General features: G+C 41.3%; 1 protein-coding gene across 2 annotated transcripts in view; it reads left to right on the forward strand.

Moving 5' to 3' along the window:
- TBC1D5 (TBC1 domain family member 5) overlaps window positions 1-19,692 on the forward strand; it is a 495,609-nt gene that overhangs the window by 301,702 nt on the left and 174,215 nt on the right. For both annotated transcript variants that reach the window (XM_083188782.1, XM_083188783.1), the window contains one exon: window positions 600-772. In XM_083188782.1, the coding sequence (XP_083044908.1) occupies window positions 600-772 (173 nt within the window). The remainder of the gene's footprint in view (window positions 1-599; window positions 773-19,692) is intronic.

The raw sequence follows: 19,692 nt of genomic DNA on the forward strand, positions 1-19,692 counted from the left end.
GTTCCACTTCATATTATATAACATTAGAATGCCCTCCAGAATGCCCTCCAGTTATACCACATTGCAATGAGCAAGTCCAGGGCAGCATCTACACACATTGTAGGCCTTAAGGTAAACATTTGTAAGTGCGCCTCTTAAAAAGTGTATATAATGCATTCAATTGTGAAAGGATAGATCGGCCCCTCTCAGCACTGTACCCAATAGCAATTGCACTCCCATTACCTATGCCGATAGCGCATGGCTTCTGTCTGCATCTCTTACCCCATAATCAATTAATTAAGATTGTATTATTGTGAGGCCTCTTTTTTGCTTTGTGGTGACACATGCTGCCGATTGCCAGTACAGATGAAATCTACCATTTCTTCCTGTATGGAAACAGTTGATGCTTAATTCTCGTATATTATGTGACAGCAAAGCTGAACATTGTTTTCCACCTTAGAAAAGAGCATAACAAAGAATATTTTACTTTTTTACAGTAAAGAATGAATGAAACTATGTAACCATAACCTATACAGTTAGACAATTAAGCAGCTGTCACAAGTTCTCTGCCTTACAAAGCAGGTAGCTCAAGGTAATCAGCGTGTTCTTTCTGACTGCAGGAGAAAGACGCAGTGTTATCCACCATGCCATTTGCTAGGCCCCAGGACATAGGGCCTTCTATTGTTATTGTAACAAAGGTGAACCACATCCAAGACCAGCTGCTGAAGAAACATGACATTGAGCTGTACATGCATCTCAACAGACTGGAAATCGCTCCGCAGATCTATGGATTGTGAGTATAAAAACATGGTTGACAAGGCTTACTTTTCACAACTCTGCGGTACATTCAGTGATTACATTTAAATTATTTCATTACAAAGCACGGTCAGTTCATTTGAATAATTGCATTCGTTCGTCAACCTCCGTTTTATTTATTTATTTACTTATTTCTCACTTTAATCGCTGACATTGGCACATGCACAGTGGTACAATTGCAATAGTGTGCTTGTACTGTACAGAATTGAATGATGTTGTAAGAACTCGTGATAATTGAATTTCACCAATCATCTACACAAGGTGAATGTACCTGCTTTGTTGGTTATATCGGTATATATGAGTACTGTATATACCCGATCATTTAACAAGGAACATAGTTTAGTCATTATAATAATCATTTTGGTGGTGTCTCCTAATTTGTCTGATTCCCTGTATTTGGTAGTACATTCATTTTATTCTGTAATTCAAGATTCTTGTATTTATCAGTGGATTCACAAAGAAAATGACAATAAAAAATTGTTATAAGCGGCGCTCAATAAAAATAATTATGAAGCAGAAGTGAATATGTAAAACCAACGCTTTAATACGAATTAACAATATATTAAAAACTAATACATTAAAAAGTTAACTGAATCTTCCCAGGAACCTCACAGATAGTTTTGGTAATAACACCTGCACTGGATCAAAAGTGTCCATCTCCATAAGTAAATAAGAGCAAGTTCCCAATAATCGTATTACCTTACTGGTCACCGCCGGAGAAAGGAATCAGGCGCATATTAGCAATCGATCCAAAGAGAATTATTCCTCAGTAGGTTTGCAGCATTACATCCAGATGTGGAAGTAGGGAAGCTCAAATGATGATGGTGCTGTAAGGATGGTTCCAGGGAATGTAGTAAGTAAGGTAACAAAGTCTCTGTGAACAGTTCCTGAGGGCACACCAACGTGTTTTGCTGATAAGGCCTTGAGGAGCGCCTGAAATTAACTACGGTTAAATATTATTTATCAGTGGATTTACTTGTTTTTCTTTTAAAGAATCTGTAATGACCGTTTTGATTTAGACCTTTACAGTCATTATAGAAAGGGGAAATGACAGTAACATTTTGATAAATATATAATGTTGTGTAACTTTAGTAATGTTCAGCAATGTATTATCTAGCTAAAATGTATGGAGAAAAAGCTGCATACACACCTAAAGGTTCATCTGTTCACTCTTTCTGGAGGGAAGAAGTCTGGTAAGATCTTCATCAGATCTCCACATGCATTATTCGCTCCTGTTCACCATTGCAGGACTTTCTTTGGACTGGGCCCACTGTGTTGAATGCCTTCCCACTCACAATAAGACACTTACTAGTCTCCTAACCTTTAATCGTTCCCTGAAAACTCACCTCTTAAGGCAAACCGCCCACATAACCTTCATAAGCCTTTCCTATCCAATTCCATCCCCATTGTACAGTCCAAACAGATCATCACTTATTTTCTCTCTAACTTTTTCATCCTCTAGACCCATGGCCAACATTGCTGGGTCACCATATCATGCAGCCCCTCAAGAAACTATGTAATCTGATGGACCATTATGCAATAGATAACAAATATCCTTTTTCATCAATGCCTATTTCCCGTCTAGATTGTAAGCTTGCGAGCAGGGCCCTCCTTAGAGGAATGGTGTGTAAAATAAATATATAGAAAAAAAGTTGTGGGTTGGAACAGCTCTGGGATTCACTGAATAATGCAACAAAACAATTCCAACGTCACAATTAATATTTATTCTAAACATAAACCGTGTGATATTGCATATAAATAAAAACAATGTGTATACACATGTATATAAGTAAAATGCCATATTAGGTGCTCAATTCCAAGTAGATAGTAAAAGGGGTATAATTAAGCACTGAGCAAATAAGCGGCAGATGAATGGTACAGTCAATAACCCACTTGCATATACTGTAGCCATTCATTTCCAAACAGCGCATTATTTGAGAGGTTATGCTACTCCACCATCGCCATGCTTTCATACATCATTGCAAGGAGGCTGACAGTCAAGGGCGATAGTTACCTCCTGCTGGGTAATTGACTGGGAATACCACAACAGGTTAATATACCTCCAGCTGCTCACCACGTGTATATATTTAATGGCTTATTGACTGTACTATTCATCTGCAGCTTATTTGCTCTGTGCTGCTTTATACCCGATCTACTATCTACCAGGAATTGAGCACCTAATATGGCTTTTTATCAATATACAGTAGTACATGCATATACACATACATACACATATTGTTTTTATTTATATGAGATATCTCATGTTTCTCCTTCATCCACTAGGTAACACTGGAGTGCTTACAGTGGGGAATAAAAGGGCGACTACAAGGAGCATGGGCACTTTCATTTTTAATCAGTGTGACCAACTCCTCCCCTTCTACTTTCCCTCCAAGGCAGTCTTAGATTGTGCGGGAGTTGGTCGCACTATGGGCTCTCTCCTGGGCTGTTTAATATTTTTCTAGCAGCAAGAGGACAGGCAGTGTCTGCTCCTACCTGCCTGTGATGCGGGTGCTGCCTCCCTTCTGCCCTCCCACAACTCCGTGGGACTTGGATCTCATTCTCTCTTTTCTCCAATCGGGTCTGTTTGAACCACTGGAGTCAATTGAAGTGAAATTGCGTGTCGGACCTTAGTGCATTATCTTGTTGTTCTCCTTACTTAGGGCCAGATGTACTAAGCTTCAAAAGTGATAAAATGGAGAGTGAAAAACAGCCAGCCAATCAGCTCCTACCTGCCATGTCACAAATTGTGTTTGAAAACTGTCAGACAAAAGCAGATTGGCTGGTTGTATATCACTCTCCAATTTATCACTTTTGAAGCTTAGTACATCTGGCCCAAAGTGTTTCATGAGGACCGAGTGGAGCTTCACGCCAGTCTGTCTTTCCTCCCGAAGGTTTTGAAAGCTTTACATATTAATCAACCTATTGTGGTTCCAACTTTTGGTGAGGGGGATCCTGCCTCCAAGTTTCTGGTTGTGGTGCAGGCACTCCACCTCTATGTGGACAGAAAGGAGGCTATCCGCAAGTTGGACACCTTTTTTGTCCTTTATTATGCAGCTAAGCCTGGGTAGCCAGCTTCTAAGCAGACCATGGCTTTGTGGATTCGCTTGGCCATCCGACATACTTATGTGGCAGCTTCGCTGCCTCCGCCTTCTTCCATTTCCCCACATTCCACACACTCCCATTCTTTTTCAAGAGGTTTTGTTCTCACCAGGAAGATTTCAGAGATAAATCTTTGTGTGTGCCCAGCCTACAGCGCCATACACACACTGGTCGAATTTCAGCTGAAAACTGCTCAGCTTCCTCGTTTGAGCGGCGTTCAGCTTGAAAGCCGCCCAGTGTGTACGGGGGAGCGGTGAGTGGTGATGCACGCTCCTGCATCATGGATGCCCTGGCCACTCATCTGCTGATATTACCAGCAGATGAGCGAGGGAGTGGACGGCTTTTAATAACGTCCTACTATGGAAAGCTGTCTACCCCAATCGCTGAAATTTGTGAAAACGATCAGTGTGTATGCAATGAGCGTTTTTCAGCCCAGCGGTTTTCCCCATAATCGTTATCTATACATGCTGGGCATAAACGCTCAGTGTATATGGATCTAAGTCCTGATGTTGGTTTCTGACCAGGTCATAAAACATTGGTCTGTTTATTTGTTAAACTTTCTAGCAGCACTTTTTGTTTTTATAAAACCACTTTCATTTTCTGAATTATGCTCCTGTTAGGATGATTGTTGTAATGTAACTTTACACACTTAGGGGGAGTGAGCAAAAATAGGAGTTTATTGTGTATTTGGTTTTTCTGTGACAATTATGTTTTTTTTTTTTTTAAACAATTGATGATGCCCATAGCTGCCAATTGAATACTTTATATCAATGTTCTTCATTTTACATGATACACCATAGTCTAGATCTGATTTGTTGGTATGGACACTATCTATTTTTTTTCTTTTTTTCAAGTTTTCTAAATCTAACTAAATTCCTCCAGTTCTATATGACCTAAGCTGGATACACTCCTAGAAGATATATCCGCCAACTTATTCTGGTAAGCATTTATACTTCCCGACTGGCTGCTCGATTTGTCGGTCCAAACATCACAGACATTTGACTTGCCTACCCAACTGTGATGTCATTTTCATCAGTCCCTGCAGCCAGTGTATGAGCGGTTCCAAAAAGAGATTTTTCTCGATTTAACAGCGCTAAACAAGACCGCTGCTGGGTCGCTAGCCAGGAGCACCACTCCTAAAGATACAGACAAGAACAAAATATAGAGTAGCTTCCTAGCGCTGGTCTATTCTTCTAGATGTTATCCTGCAATCAATTAAGGATATATTCCCGGGGTGTGTTGCCCATGGGACCACACTGACCTTGGTGTTGGTCCCTATATGTAAAACAAGGTTTCTTTTGAACGTTCCTCAAATTCGATCCTTCTGTTATACAGGGAAGTGGGATAAGTTGTGAACCAACGTGACTGACCTGATGGTTATTCCCTATATGCACATCATGGTATCTTTTATGTCTTCAAAAAACCTTCTGTTTGCTCTGCTATCCACAATTAGTAAGTTATAAAGACCGTACTGACCTGGCACCAAGGCCCTATGTTCATATCAGGGTTTCTTTAGTGTGTCCCAGGATGCGAAGCAGGTATCCAACATCAAACGTCAAAGGTTTCCAAATATTGAATGATTTATTTAAAACATGGTATAAAATTCCAAAAATCCAAAAACGAACTGATAAAAAGCCAGTATGGAGAGGGATGGAAAACCCCAAAAATACACCCCAAAACAACTCACTCTTCCGGAACAGAGGAGAATGTCCAGGGGTGGGACCGATGGAATTGGTCTTTAACAGGAAGTTGTCCGTACCTCACCCACACCACACCAACGCGTTTCAAAGTAAATTCTTCCTCAGGGTGTGTTCATAGCATCACTCTTTATGGTTTATATACCCTAGCCACTCATTTGGGGGTGGTAACCATCCTGCCCCAGTTCAGGGTGGGTATTGAAAACCAGGCTAGTACTACTTATTGTGGATGCCCCAATAAATAATATCTAAAATCCAAAATTCATCAATGACAACATATGCGGAGACAATATAAAAATTCATCAGAAATAACATATAAAATACATACAATCCAATAGAATAACAATGTGCAAACTTTATAATATGTAAGAGTCCATCGCGGGTTTCCATGTATACCCGGTCATATCTTCTAGCGCGCCGCTCGTTTGGCGCCGCTAGCAGCACGTGCAACCTCACTGTAGCTTCCGGCAGGGAACGCATTCCTCTCCTGACCGTTCCGTGACCGGAAGTGCGGCCGCGTGATTTCCGCTTCAATGGAGCGCATAGCTTTAGTTCATTTGACACGCAAGCCGCGTATTGCGGAAGTTCCATACAACCCCTCAATTTCTCAATGGGTTTGCGTTACACATCATATAAAAGAGAAAAACAGGGTATAAGTTATACAGATCGACAATCTCAACAATGACAACAAGTATATAGGAGCATTTTAGGAATTCTAAACCATTATCCTTACTGCGATAATATATATGGTAGGCAGGATAAGAACAATGGTTCAGAGAAACCATTTAAGCTCAAACTCGGCATTGAGCCCCTGTGGAACTCAACTCATATATGGTACGCATCTCGAGTTTGGCCAAAAGTGTATCTCTATCATCCTGCCTCCATATTTTAGGTGCTGTTTTGATTCCACAGAAAAAAGGTATATGATTCACATCACCACTATGTACTTTTTTAAAATGATTAGGGATGGTATGTGTCTCGAGGCAATTTCTAATATTTCTAGCATGTTCTGCCAGTCTAATTTTTAATAGTCTCTTCTTGCGCCCCACATATTGCATCCCACATGTACATTCTATGAGATAGATGCAGTATTTCGAATTGCAGGTAATAAAATCTTTGATCTCATATTGTTTACCGGTTTGGTTGGACTTATAGTGTGTTATTTTACTTGTGCTATGTTTGCAAATTTTACATAAGCTACATATACCACATCGGTAAAACCTGGTAGATAAAATATTGCCCTTTAAATTCGATGTATTTATTGCACTACGGACAATGTTCTCTTTAATATTTTTCGCCCGTCTGAACACGAACCTTGGTTTGTCCTCTATCATACCCTTCAATAATGGATCTTTAGCCAATATTCCCCAATGTTTTTTGATCACAGACTCAACTTGTTTGTACTGGGAATTATATTGGGTTATAAAGGGTATATTGGAATTGCCAGTTTGGTGAGTCGTTTTGTTAGAAAGCATAATTGCTCGATCCATGTTTTTGCATCTTTCCTTCACACTCTCTATTTTTTCTTCATCATAACCTTTAATTATCAATTTATCTTTAAGGAGACTCGCTTGTTCCTCATAACGGTTGGAATCTGTATATGTAGCTTATGTAAAATTTGCAAACATAGCACAAGTAAAATAACACACTATAAGTCCAACCAAACCGGTAAACAATATGAGATCAAAGATTTTTTTACCTGCAATTCGAAATACTGCATCTATCTCATAGAATGTACATGTGGGATGCAATATGTGGGGCGCACGAAGAGACTATTAAAAATTAGACTGGCAGAACATGCTAGAAATATTAGAAATTGCCTCGAGACACATACCATCCCTAATCATTTTAAAAATGTACATAGTGGTGATGTGAATCATATATCTTTTTTCTGTGGAATCAAAACAGCACCTAAAATATGGAGGCAGGATGATAGAGATACACTTTTGGCCAAACTCGAGATGCGTACCATATATGAGTTGAGGACCCTGGTTCCACAGGGGCTCAACGCCGAGTTTGAGCTTAAATGGTTTCTCTGAACCATTGTTCTTATCCTGCCTACATATATATTATCGCAGTAAGGATAATGGTTTAGAATTCCTAAAATGCTCCTATATACTTGTTGTCATTGTTGAGATTGTCGATCTGTATAACTTATACCCTGTTTTTCTCTTTTATATGATGTGTAACGCAACCCCATTGAGAAATTGAGGGGTTGTATGGAACTTCCGCAATACGCGGCTTGCGTGTCAAATGAACTAAAGCTATGCGCACCATTGAAGCGGAAATGACGCGGCCGCACTTCCGGTCACGGAACGGTCAGGAGAGGAATGCGTTCCCTGCCGGAAGCTACAATGAGGCTGCACGTGCTGCTAGCGGCGCCAAACGAGCGGCGCGCTAGAAGATATGACCGGGTATACATGGAAACCCGCGATGGACTCTTACATATTATAAAGTTTGCACATTGTTATTCTATTGGATTGTATGTATTTTATATGTTATTTCTGATGAATTTTTATATTGTCTCCGCATATGTTGTCATTGATGAATTTTGGATTTTAGATATTATTTATTGGGGCATCCACAATAAGTAGTACTAGCCTGGTTTTCAATACCCACCCTGAACTGGGGCAGGATGGTTCCCACCCCCAAATGAGTGGCTAGGGTATATAAACCATAAAGAGTGATGCTATGAACACACCCTGAGGAAGAATTTACTTTGAAACGCGTTGGTGTGGTGTGGGTGAGGTACAGACAACTTCCTGTTAAAGACCAATTCCATCGGTCCCACCCCTGGACATTCTCCTCTGTTCCGGAAGAATGAGTTGTTTTTGGGTGTATTTTGGGGGTTTTCCGTCCCTCTCCATACTGGCTTTTTATCAGTTTGTTTTTGGATTTTGGAATTTTATACCATGTTTTAAATAAATCATTCAATATTTGGAAACCTTTGACGTTTGATGTTGGATACCTGCTTCGCATCCTGGGACACACTAAAGAAACCCTGATATGAACATAGGGCCTTGGTGCCAGGTCAGTACGGTCTTTATAACTTACTAATTGTGGATAGCAGAGCAAACAGAAGGTTTTTTGAACACATAAAAGATACCATGATGTGCATATAGGGAATAACCATCAGGTCAGTCACGTTGGTTCACAACTTATCCCACTTCACTGTATAACAGAAGGATCGAATTTGAGGAACGTTTAAAAGAAACCTTGTTTTACATATAGGGACCAACACCAAGATCAGTGTGGTCCCATGGGCAACACACCCCGGGAATATATCCGTAATTGATTGCAGGATAACATCTAGAAGAATAGACCAGCGCTGGGAAGCTACTCTATATTTTGTTCTTGAGTGTATGAGCGGTTGATTGGTCTCCTGTGCCCAAAACCAAAAATACCAATAGATCTGCAAGATATACATATCAACTGTACTGCAGGTCCAATGTAATACGACTAATTCGCGACTGATATATTATCCGTTCAACTGATTGGACAATATATTGACCAATATGAATCAAGCCTTATGCATTACACTTTAAACGCTCACATTAGAGACTGTACTATTACTGTAAATTAAAAAAAAAGGGTATTTAGCCACTTTTTCATGTACAATTCATACAGAGCTCATATCTTCATTATGGTAACAGATGTACTTAAGGCCAACATTAGACATGTAATCTAAATGTACATTATGTGTATTTTCTATAATAATGCCTTGTATACATTCATTAAAGACCCCATAACTTTTCGTTGCTAAGTTTTTACTTTGTCATACTTATTAATTTATTTTCCACAGCTTACTCCAAATTAGCCACAATTTCCACTTGCATAGTCTTCACACACCCTAGGTGCACTTTTTGTATGCTGTATATTAGAGTGGCAACTTCCTCTGATGTTTTGAAAAGCGTTGATACAAGATAGGCTATATAAAGCAAAGGAGAAAAGCATTGGCATGTCTCCTATGGGTACGGAAATACACTCTGTAATGTAAGAGGCACCATCCAGGTTATATGAAAGTATGATTTATTACCAGGTCTCCAGTGCTTCTTAATGGATAGTATTGGAAAAAAATTAAGCCTGATATAAATAGAGTGAACTTACTGCAAATGCATAGACCGCCTAACCCCTACAATGGGGTGGTACAGACCTTATGAAATCTTTACGCTATGATTGCACATGTAAATGCCTATGGATTTATCTTGTTCTTTAGCGATGATGATGAACTTTACAAGTAGAAATTAAAAAGGTTACAACACAATTTTGTACAGATGAAATTTGTGGCAGAATATGCCTTTACCCAGAGGTGCAACATTTGGGGATGCTTTCAGCGCATTCGACCTTTAAGGGTGTGGCATAGCACTCAGAAAATGCCAGAGGGGGTTGCATGCTCCTTTCCAGGGGTTGCATGCTCCTTTCCAGGGGTTGCATGCTCCTTGGGGAGGGTTACATGGTTGTTGCCAGGGGGGATAACATGCTTGCTGCTAAGGGAGGCTTGCATGCTTGCTGCCAGGGAAGGGTTATATGCTCATTGCCATGGAAGGGTTAAACACCCATTGCCAGGGGGGGTTACATGCTTGTTGCCAGGGGGATTACATGCCTGCTGCCAGGGGAGAGTTACATGCTTATTGTTATGGGAGGGTTAAACACTAATTGCCAGGGGGGATTACATGCTCATTGCCAGTGGAGGATTTCATGCTCATTGACGGGGGGCTGCAGACGCACAGCAGGACAGCACTCACAGAATCTGAACTCCTGGCTGATAATAATAGTGCAGGAGGCTCTCTGTCTCCTGTAGTGCGGTGGAGGACATCTTTGGAGGGGTGCAGGGTCTTTGTCTGTATGCGGTCAGATACTCTCTCCCCATATCAGCAGCTCCTGACTCCTGTGCCATCTCTCCTCCTAGGCTCCTAGAGCTTGAGCACCATCGGAGCCACCCTCCCTACGACCCTGGCTGGGTTTGATAAAGAAGTTGGTCTTAAATGCCCATTTAAAGTTTTTATTAGAGAATTGGAAGGAAGTTCTCCGTTGGCAGGAGAGGTTGCATGCATTTGTTCTTCTTTATCTATCTTTATATCTATCGCACACAAATGTAATATTCAGTTAACTGCAAATGTATTGTGCAATCAAGTAGAATAAAGCCATACCTTGAATGCATGATACTAATGTATATCAAAACCGACTACAGAAAGCTTTTTAGACTGAAACTTTGATCTTCATAAGTACAGACGGCGCCGGCCTTATGCTTGCTGGCGAATCGCCAGCAGCATGCTGCTGGCGATGCGCCAGCAACACGGCGCGCCATCTGACTGAGACGCGCGTGCGTCCCCCACGCACGCGCGTCTCAGTATCCGGGCGGCCGGCCGGCGAGGCGGACGCAATACTGTCCGCCTCCCGCTCGAGGGGGGCTGGGGGGACCCGAGGAGGCTGTGGGGGGGTGCGGGCGCCCGGTGTGGGCACCGGGCGACCGTCGGAAGGGGAAGGCAGCACCGTCGGAAGGGGACGCGCGCGCACCTCGTGCGCGCGCGTCCCCTTCCGACACACAGATGGCGCGGGAGCAGGGAATGGCGATGGCGTCGCCATCGCCATCCCCTGCAAAGATGAGCCCGGCCCCATCTGTATGTGCTTGTATTAAATTGCTGGATGGCTTTATTCTGCTTGATTACATAATACATTTGCAGTTATATTTATAATGGTGTGTTGGTTTCATTATATATATATATATATATATATATATATATATATATACTATATATATATACTGTATATATAGTATATAATATAGAAAGATAAATAACTGAATACTTCTAACTTAAGAAAAACTGATTTATTTGAGTAATGAAACATTTTTTCCCCTCTGTGGACCCCTGCTATTTCCATCCTGAGAGCTTGGTGGACAACAGATTGTTATATAGACAACATGCCTTAAGGTGGCCATACATCAGAAAGATATTGTACCCAATCATACAATCTCAATTGATTGTAAAGCTGGCCATACATCAGAAAGATCGATCTTAAGATCGATTGCGCTCATGATTGTGTACAATTTCCCTTGAAATCCCCGGCAGTCCTTGGTGGTTTTTGGACACACAATCTACACACAATCAATCTTACAATCAGTCATACAATCCATCTGCTGCATGATTGTGTACACAAGATGTGCACATAATCTGCATACAATCCATCATACAATCAGTCATACAATCCATCTGATGATTGATTGTATGATTTGTGTACACAAGATGTGCACACAATCTGCATACAATCCATCTTACAATCAATTGAGATTGTATAAGTTGGGTACAATATCTTTCTGATGTATGGCCACCACAATCCATCTGATGATTGATTGTATGATTTGTGTACACAAGATGTGCACACAATCTGCATACAATCCATCTTACAATCAATTGAGATTGTATGATTGGGTACAATATCTTTCTGATGTATGGCCACCTTAAGATGGATTGTATGCAGATTGTGTGCACATCTTGTGTACACAATCATACAATCCATCAGCAGATGGATTGTATGACTGATTGTATGCAGATTGTGTGCACATCCTGTGTACACAATCATGCAGCAGATGGATTGTATGACTGATTGTATGATGGATTGTGAGTAGATTGTGTGTCCAAAAACCATGAAGGACTGCCGGGGATTTCAAGGGAAATTGCACACAATCATGAGCGCAATCGATCTTAAGATCAATCTTTCTGATGTATGGCCAGCTTTAGCCAGACCCACCCCAATATTAGCTATTACTGGCTGGGGAGCTTCCTTCCTTTCAGATAATGTACCTTAAGCTGGGGACACATTAGACAATTTTTCTAAACAATTTGCAAGATAAGGATATTGTTAATTATATTTTCATGATAATCGTTTATTGTCCTCGCACTATATCTTTGATGATGCTCTTTCCAGCATTTTGTTATCAACCCCCTCTGTGGTCTGTACAGTCAGTGAAATCCAGGCTATATTGTTAGCAACAGCATGCTTCGGGATTTGGCTACTGAGTGAAGGGCGTCATTAACGATATTGTTTGATGCGTATGCACAATAGCTTTTGTCCAGGAGTTCCAGGCAGTTCAAGGGAAATAGTTATCAATAGTGTTCATGGACGATATCGGCTAATGTGTACACAGTTTAAGTAGGAATAAGTTGAGTGTTATTGGCAAATACATTTTACTTTTCCTACAATAAATGTCAGGCATGAAATTTCACTGGGGCCTAAAACATTTTTATTTGATTTATTAATTTTTCCCGAACTGCTTTGTTGCTTCATGCACACCAAACATCCCTTCTGGCATGCTGGGTACCACGTGACATGGACTGCAAACAGGGTTAGTTTTACTCTAATATGCATCTTAATAACAATGTGATCTATATATACAAGGTGAGTATAACTTACAATGGTACTTGTGTGGGGTTCTATATTTGAGTAAATATGGATCCCGTTGTCAGATAGTTAAATTTTTGACTAGCTTCGTTTCCAGTATGCTAGCAAAAATATTTCCTGCGAAAATTTTTTTTTCACAGTTATGAAGTTACATGAAGGCGTTAATTGAAATACTACTTGTTTATGCTTGCAGTTAATCTTCCTACTGTAAGTGATCTATATACATTGTACAGGCTGAGTATCCCTTATCCAAATATCAGTTATTTCATTTATTTATTTATTAACAGTTTCTTATATAGCGCACACATATTCTGCAGCACTTTACAGTCCCTGCCCCAGTGGAGCTTACACTCTATATTCCCTACCACATGTACATGCACACACAGACATTCTAGGGTTAATTTTGTTAGGAGCCAATTAGCCTACCAGTATATTTTTGGATTGTGGGAGGAAACCGGAGTTCCCGGAGGAAACCCACGCAAGTACGGGGAGAGTATACAAACACATTTAGGGCCATGGTGGGAGTTGAACCCATGACCTTTGTGCTGTGAGGTAGTAATGCTAACCATTACACCATCCGTGCTGCCATCTATCCAAATTATTATGAAAACCATGGTCTCCATGGTTGTGGCAGCCCCTGTAAATTTTCCCTTTAGACAAATTTACACTCTTGAGGTTTTTACTTAATAAAATAAGCAGTGGTTACCTGTAAGTACAATACTGTATATGTATAGGATTGACACATTTTTCTGTGACATGCAAATAAACCTCATTTTAATTATAATCTCTAGGCAGAGTGCACTCTACAATTTAAATAATTTACAAAATATGAACTTACAAAAAATACATGTAATTATCCGAAAAGAATAGTATATAATTCTGCAGTAATTTGTGTATTTTACAGACTACTCCTGATTTAATGCTCCAATCAAATTAATAGCCAATCTTGAATTTGATTGGAATCAGCGATAGTTTACCATCTCTTGTTATATGACTCTGCCGTATGACTGGAATATAGAATGAGTTATTAGAGAGAACACCTAATTCTATCTTGAAAATTACAGATTGCATTCAATTCACGTTATCCACACCAGCAGTTGTTTGTTATTCTATATCGTTATTTTGTTGCTTTTGTTTTTAGTTTTTTGTGTCTGTATATTTTTTATATCGCCTGTCATACAGTATGTGTAAAATATACTGGGTTTTTTTAGCTAACAGTTATTGAATTGGTATATACAAACCATGGTGCATTGTTTGGAACACAGCATATTATACTGTATTTTAGTTATTGATACTATGAGGGGTATTCAAGTAATCCTGATTTTTTGCCTAAGCAAAAAAATGGACTATTTTGCCTCTATTGTATCCGATTTTTTATGTTTTTGCCTGTAATTTTTTTGTCAATGTCTTTTCACCTTTTCGGGGGGAGCAAAGGCATGGGTGAAAAATGACCAAAAAATGGGTGAGCACACGTGGATTCGCCGATCAGCGTGTTTTTCGCCTGTGGCAAATTTTTCTCCTAGGTGAAAAATCTGCCCTTTAATTAAATAATGTACAGTAAATGGAAATTCACCCTAAAATAAAAGTGCCCACCAATTGAATACCTCCCTGTAACGGGGCATACACACAGGGAGATTTAAGCAAGAAATGTGTTCCGAGCAATTTAGTGTGAGAGATTTCCAACAGTCTACATCTCCCATAAACACACTGAAGGGTCCTACACATGTAGCGATTCAGGGGCATTTTCTAAGAGATCTCACTAGATTGCTTAGAAAATGCCCCTATATTTTGCTCCGTGTGTAGGGGCCATAGTGATACCAATGCTCGGCCCTGCGCATCACTATCGTCTGGTGATTAATATTCAGCATGTTGGATAAATCTCTTATAGCCCGTGTCAAGGCCAGTGTTCTCACCGGAGAACACTGGTCCTGACACATTGCTCAGTACACAGTGCTGACACATCGCTGTGTGCTAAGCGATCTTGCTGAAGCGTTCTGAGTGATCTAGCATAAATCAGAATGCTTCAGAATCTTCCTGTGTGTAGGCTCCTTGAGAGATTTGCACAAGAGATTTGTGTGAGCGATTTAGTATAGGACATTTGTGTTAAGCAAAATAAATAAATAAATATTGGGTTGGTATTACAGGAGGATGGATGTAGATCGCTTCATCTCTCCTTGTAAACGAGCTATGGCACCAGTGCTTGTTTGGTCATACTGTACATAACTTTTTAAGGCTGAGTTGGTTAGTGTTGCACCACTGAAGTTATGGTGTGTTTCCAGACTATTGGGTCTATATGCTAAACCTTGGAGGAAGATAATGTTCAATTTGCTCCCAAATGCCACCACATGTTATGTTTGAAAATGACAGTTGTGAGCTGGATGGTTCGTACTTTATATCCGTCCACTTTATCTCTCTCCAGGGATTAGTAAATAGACCCCATTTTCATTAACTGCAACAACCCCAGACGATATTGTCTTTTTTTTTTTTTTTTTTTTTTACTAGTTATTCTGTTTGTTAATTGCAATACATGTGGGGTTTCATTGGATACCATATAGCACAACCTACCATTATACCAAACTATAAAGTTATTCATTGGTTTATTTAAAATGAACAGAGCTTCAACTCAGAGAAGTTGTTCTGCTCCATAGAGAACGTATATGGTTCCCCCTTATATATTTAGTTGTTATGAGTGATTCCTGCCCTGAATTATATACTTGAGCGTACAGGTAATTGGATTTTCTTTTTTTTGCGCAACCAAAATATCCATATAAGGTTGAAACAGTTCAGTTACCTTGTTAGAAATATTCCATTGATCATCTAATTTTATTAATGAGCTTTGTTCTGAAGAATAATGCTTCCTGCGACCAGGCGACCTCCAGTCTGAATTGCTAGACAGCAAATAATTATAATGTGTTTGAATATATTCTTTGGACTCTGGCCTAAAAACGATTGACCTCAAATGTAATAATGATGTATCAGCCCAAGTAAAAGTATCAGGGACTTTTTCAGTGCTAGCATTTTGCAGCCGGGTCACTGGGAACTTGCAAAACCTTTAAACCAAGCTTTGGAGAGCTAAAATGCAGATCTGAATGTTTCATCTGTAATAATGTGCGCAGTCACTACAAGGATTATTGTGCCTTCACGTTAAAACATTTTATAGCAGGATAATCCTAATAACAGAATAATTAAAATAGTGTCTGATTGAGTATCCTAAAGGTAGAGTGGTCCAATCCTGACCCCCCACTTAATAACTCTGGCTAAACAGAAGGGTGTTATTATTGGAGTTTCTTTCCCCTGTTCCCAGTTTCCTCCTGTAGTAAAATATTACAGTGATTACACATCATAAAGCCTATCTGTAATAAAACGCATCAGCTGGCCAAGGTTTTCATCGCTCACTCAATAATCCATTAATACAGCAATGCTGCCCAGGCGTCTTTATAATACCAACTCGGAGGTAATTTTAATCAGCCGCACCAGCTGGTATTTAACAGCAGCTGCTGGAGTCGCCACAAATATACTCAATAGCTGGCATCTTTATTTGCAGTATTTCAAGGGGAGAAGAGATCCCCATGTGGTTACTGGTGGTGTTTGTGTGTATGTGTGTGCATGTTTGTGTGTGTGTGTGTGTGTGTGTGTGTGTGTGTATTGTCCTGGAAGGAATGAAAGTTGTTTTACAAATACTGCTGTTTTCTCTCTTGATTCTCATTAAAGAGGAAAAGGACAACAGCCCAGCTTGGTGTATGGTGATCTGGTCACATTGTTCAACTGATAACCTTAGGCCTTATTTTAGTTCACTCTTTCTGACAAAATCCTTCTTAGATGGGCAAAACCATGTGCACTGCAGGTGGGGCAGATGTAACTTGTGCAGATATAATTAGATTTGGGTGGGGTTTTACTTCGAAGTGAGATCTATATTGCAGTGTAAAAATAAAGCAGCCAGTATTTTCCCTTCACAGAAACAAAATAACTCACCCAAGTCTAATTCTCTCTGCACATTTTACATCTGCCCCCCTGCAGTGCACATGGTTTTGTCCATCTAAGAAGGATTTTGTCAGAAAGAGTGAACCAAAATAAGGCCCCTTATCTGATATACATCGAACGTTTCATGTGTATGCTGTAGAAGGCTGTTTTAGTCATATCCCAGTCTATCTCCTTCATATATATTATAAGGTCATGTCAGCAACCCCATAAATTCAATGAGCTTAAGGTCTTTTCATACATATTATTAAACTGGCAATAAGGGTAATCTTTTTTTTTTTTTTTTTTCCAATAATACATAATTGTTCCTAATGTATGATGAATAGTTGCCAACATTTTAATCGTTTCCTGAGACACTGCTGCTGAGCTGGTGCATCGGAAGATGTTGTGCATGATAATATCAGAAAGCCTTTATGTACTACAATTCCCACATCACCTACAGTACACGTGTTTTTACATGAAGATCACATAACTTTAATACACATTCTCTCATCACTCCTGGTATAAAATCACCCCTTTTACAACTATGACTTAGTACTTCCTTACGTCTCATGGTTTGGAAGGTCCACAGTGAGGGTTATTTACTAACAATGGAGAGGTTCAAACTTGTGTGAAACCTGCATGCTTTTATTATTATTATTATTATTATTATTATTATTATAAGGTTATTTTTAAGTCACCACAAGTGGTTCACAGCACCGTATATGTGGCACACATTAGAACAATACAGGGTACACAGAACTAAACATAGTAACTGATAAACTAAAGCAGAGCACAGGTAACAATTAGCAGCACAGTTCTCAGTACACAATGCAGCTGAGATGTAGGGAAGTTAAGGAGATGTTCGCATACAACCAGAGGCAGGTTGTCGTTGGTAGAGATGAATGAACACAAGTGAGATGGGATGTGTAGTTCAACAACAGCTGGAGAGCCAAAGGTTTTCCCATCCCTGGTCTAGAGGGTTAAGGCCCCCATACACTAGGGCGACTTGTCCTTAGGACAAGTCGCCCCCGACTTCCCCCTGAGCTACCCCGGCTGCTCCCCGGGGGAGCTTGATTAGATTGGCACTTGATGTGCCATTTTTTACATGTGATAAATCGTCTCGATTTATCACATGTAAAAAACCCGGGGAGCAGGGGGGGGGCGCTAAGAGGTGGGAGCTGGTGGGAGCAGGGGGGCTGGGGACGCTGCGGGGGACACGTCTGTGTCCCCCGCTGCTGGGGACGCTGCGGGGGACATCGTCTGAGCGGCGAGAAGGTAGAGGGAGCAGGGGGGGCTGGAGACGCTGCGGGGGACACAGGCTGCATAGAGCCGGGCAGGGGAAGCCGGCCGGGAGCTGTCAGTAATGAATAAAAAAAAAAAGCCCATACAATGAATGGGCAGCCTGTGATTGGCTGCTGAGCGCTCTCTCAGCCAATTGCTGACTGGCTGAGAGAGCGCTCAGCCAATCACAGGCTGCCCATTCATTGTATGGGCTTTTTTTTTTTATTCATTACTGTAAGCTCCCGGCCGGCTTCCCCTGCCCGGCTCTATGCAGCCTGTGTCCCCCGCAGCGTCTCCAGCCCCCCCTGCTCCCTCTACCTTCTCGCCGCTCAGACGATGTCCCCCGCAGCGTCCCCAGCAGCGGGGGACACAGACGTGTCCCCCGCAGCGTCCCCAGCCCCCCCTGCTCCCTCCACCGCCGCGCCGCCCTACTAGGTCCCAAGTCGGGTGGTCGGACGTGCAGCAGGTCCGACCACCCGACGCAGATCCGATGCGCACGGGACCGCGCATCGGATCTGAGGGGACATCAAAACTAGCCGATTTTGGTCCGATTTTGGCCAGATCCGACTGATCTGGCTGAAATCTGACCAAAATCGGCTAGTGTATGGGGGCCTTAAGACAACCATCTATGTCCTGTCTGATGAAGTCACACACAGCCCACAAGCAAAATCATGCAAAGCACTCAACAAATCCAGCACTCATTTTTATGTTAACAGTTTGACCATATGCGCGTCAGATCTAGGTGTGATGAGTGCAGTAAATCAATGCCTTGTACTGTACATATCTCCCAACTTTGTTATAGTGTCCATTCTAGCACTCACCATCTTTGGAAACCCATGCAGTTCCTCTTCCCTGTCTGGGGTTTCGCTGTTTGCTGTGGTGTTTCTAGCACAGGTCTGGTTTGCATATCAGTGCTGATATACAGAGCACACTGTGCTAGAAGCACTACAGCAGACAGCAACACCCCAGGCAGGGAAGAGGAACTGCATGGGTTTTCAAAGATGGCGAGTGCTAGGATGAACACTATGTTAATCCTCAAAACGGGACCTACCATAATGAAGGGGCACTCGACCCAGAAAGGGGTGGGGCTAAGAATGGGTGAGGCCTCTGGTGAAGGGGACGTGGCCTAGCGCAACGACCCCAAGGTTACTTATTTTGGGGGGCATTCCCAGCACTCCCCTAGCAACTGGGCAGGCACACGGCATCTCTTCAACGTTAACCGACTCCCCCAACTGCCCCCCCCCCCCCCACCAACGGGACACTGCAACCCGCTGTAATCGGGGCAGTTGGGAGGTATGCCTTTATATACTGTATTTGTATACTGTACTGCAATGTTTTATCAAGATGACCACTAATGGGACAGATATAATGTGTGTGTATATATATACAGGCCTGTATGCACAAATAAACCTACTTTGGGTTTTTTCACCATTACCTGAGTGCCGCCCATCTCTGCTTC

This window comes from Crinia signifera, chromosome 5 (assembly GCF_055691185.1).
Source record: "Crinia signifera chromosome 5, ASM5569118v1, whole genome shotgun sequence".
NCBI classification, from domain to species: domain Eukaryota; kingdom Metazoa; phylum Chordata; class Amphibia; order Anura; family Myobatrachidae; genus Crinia; species Crinia signifera.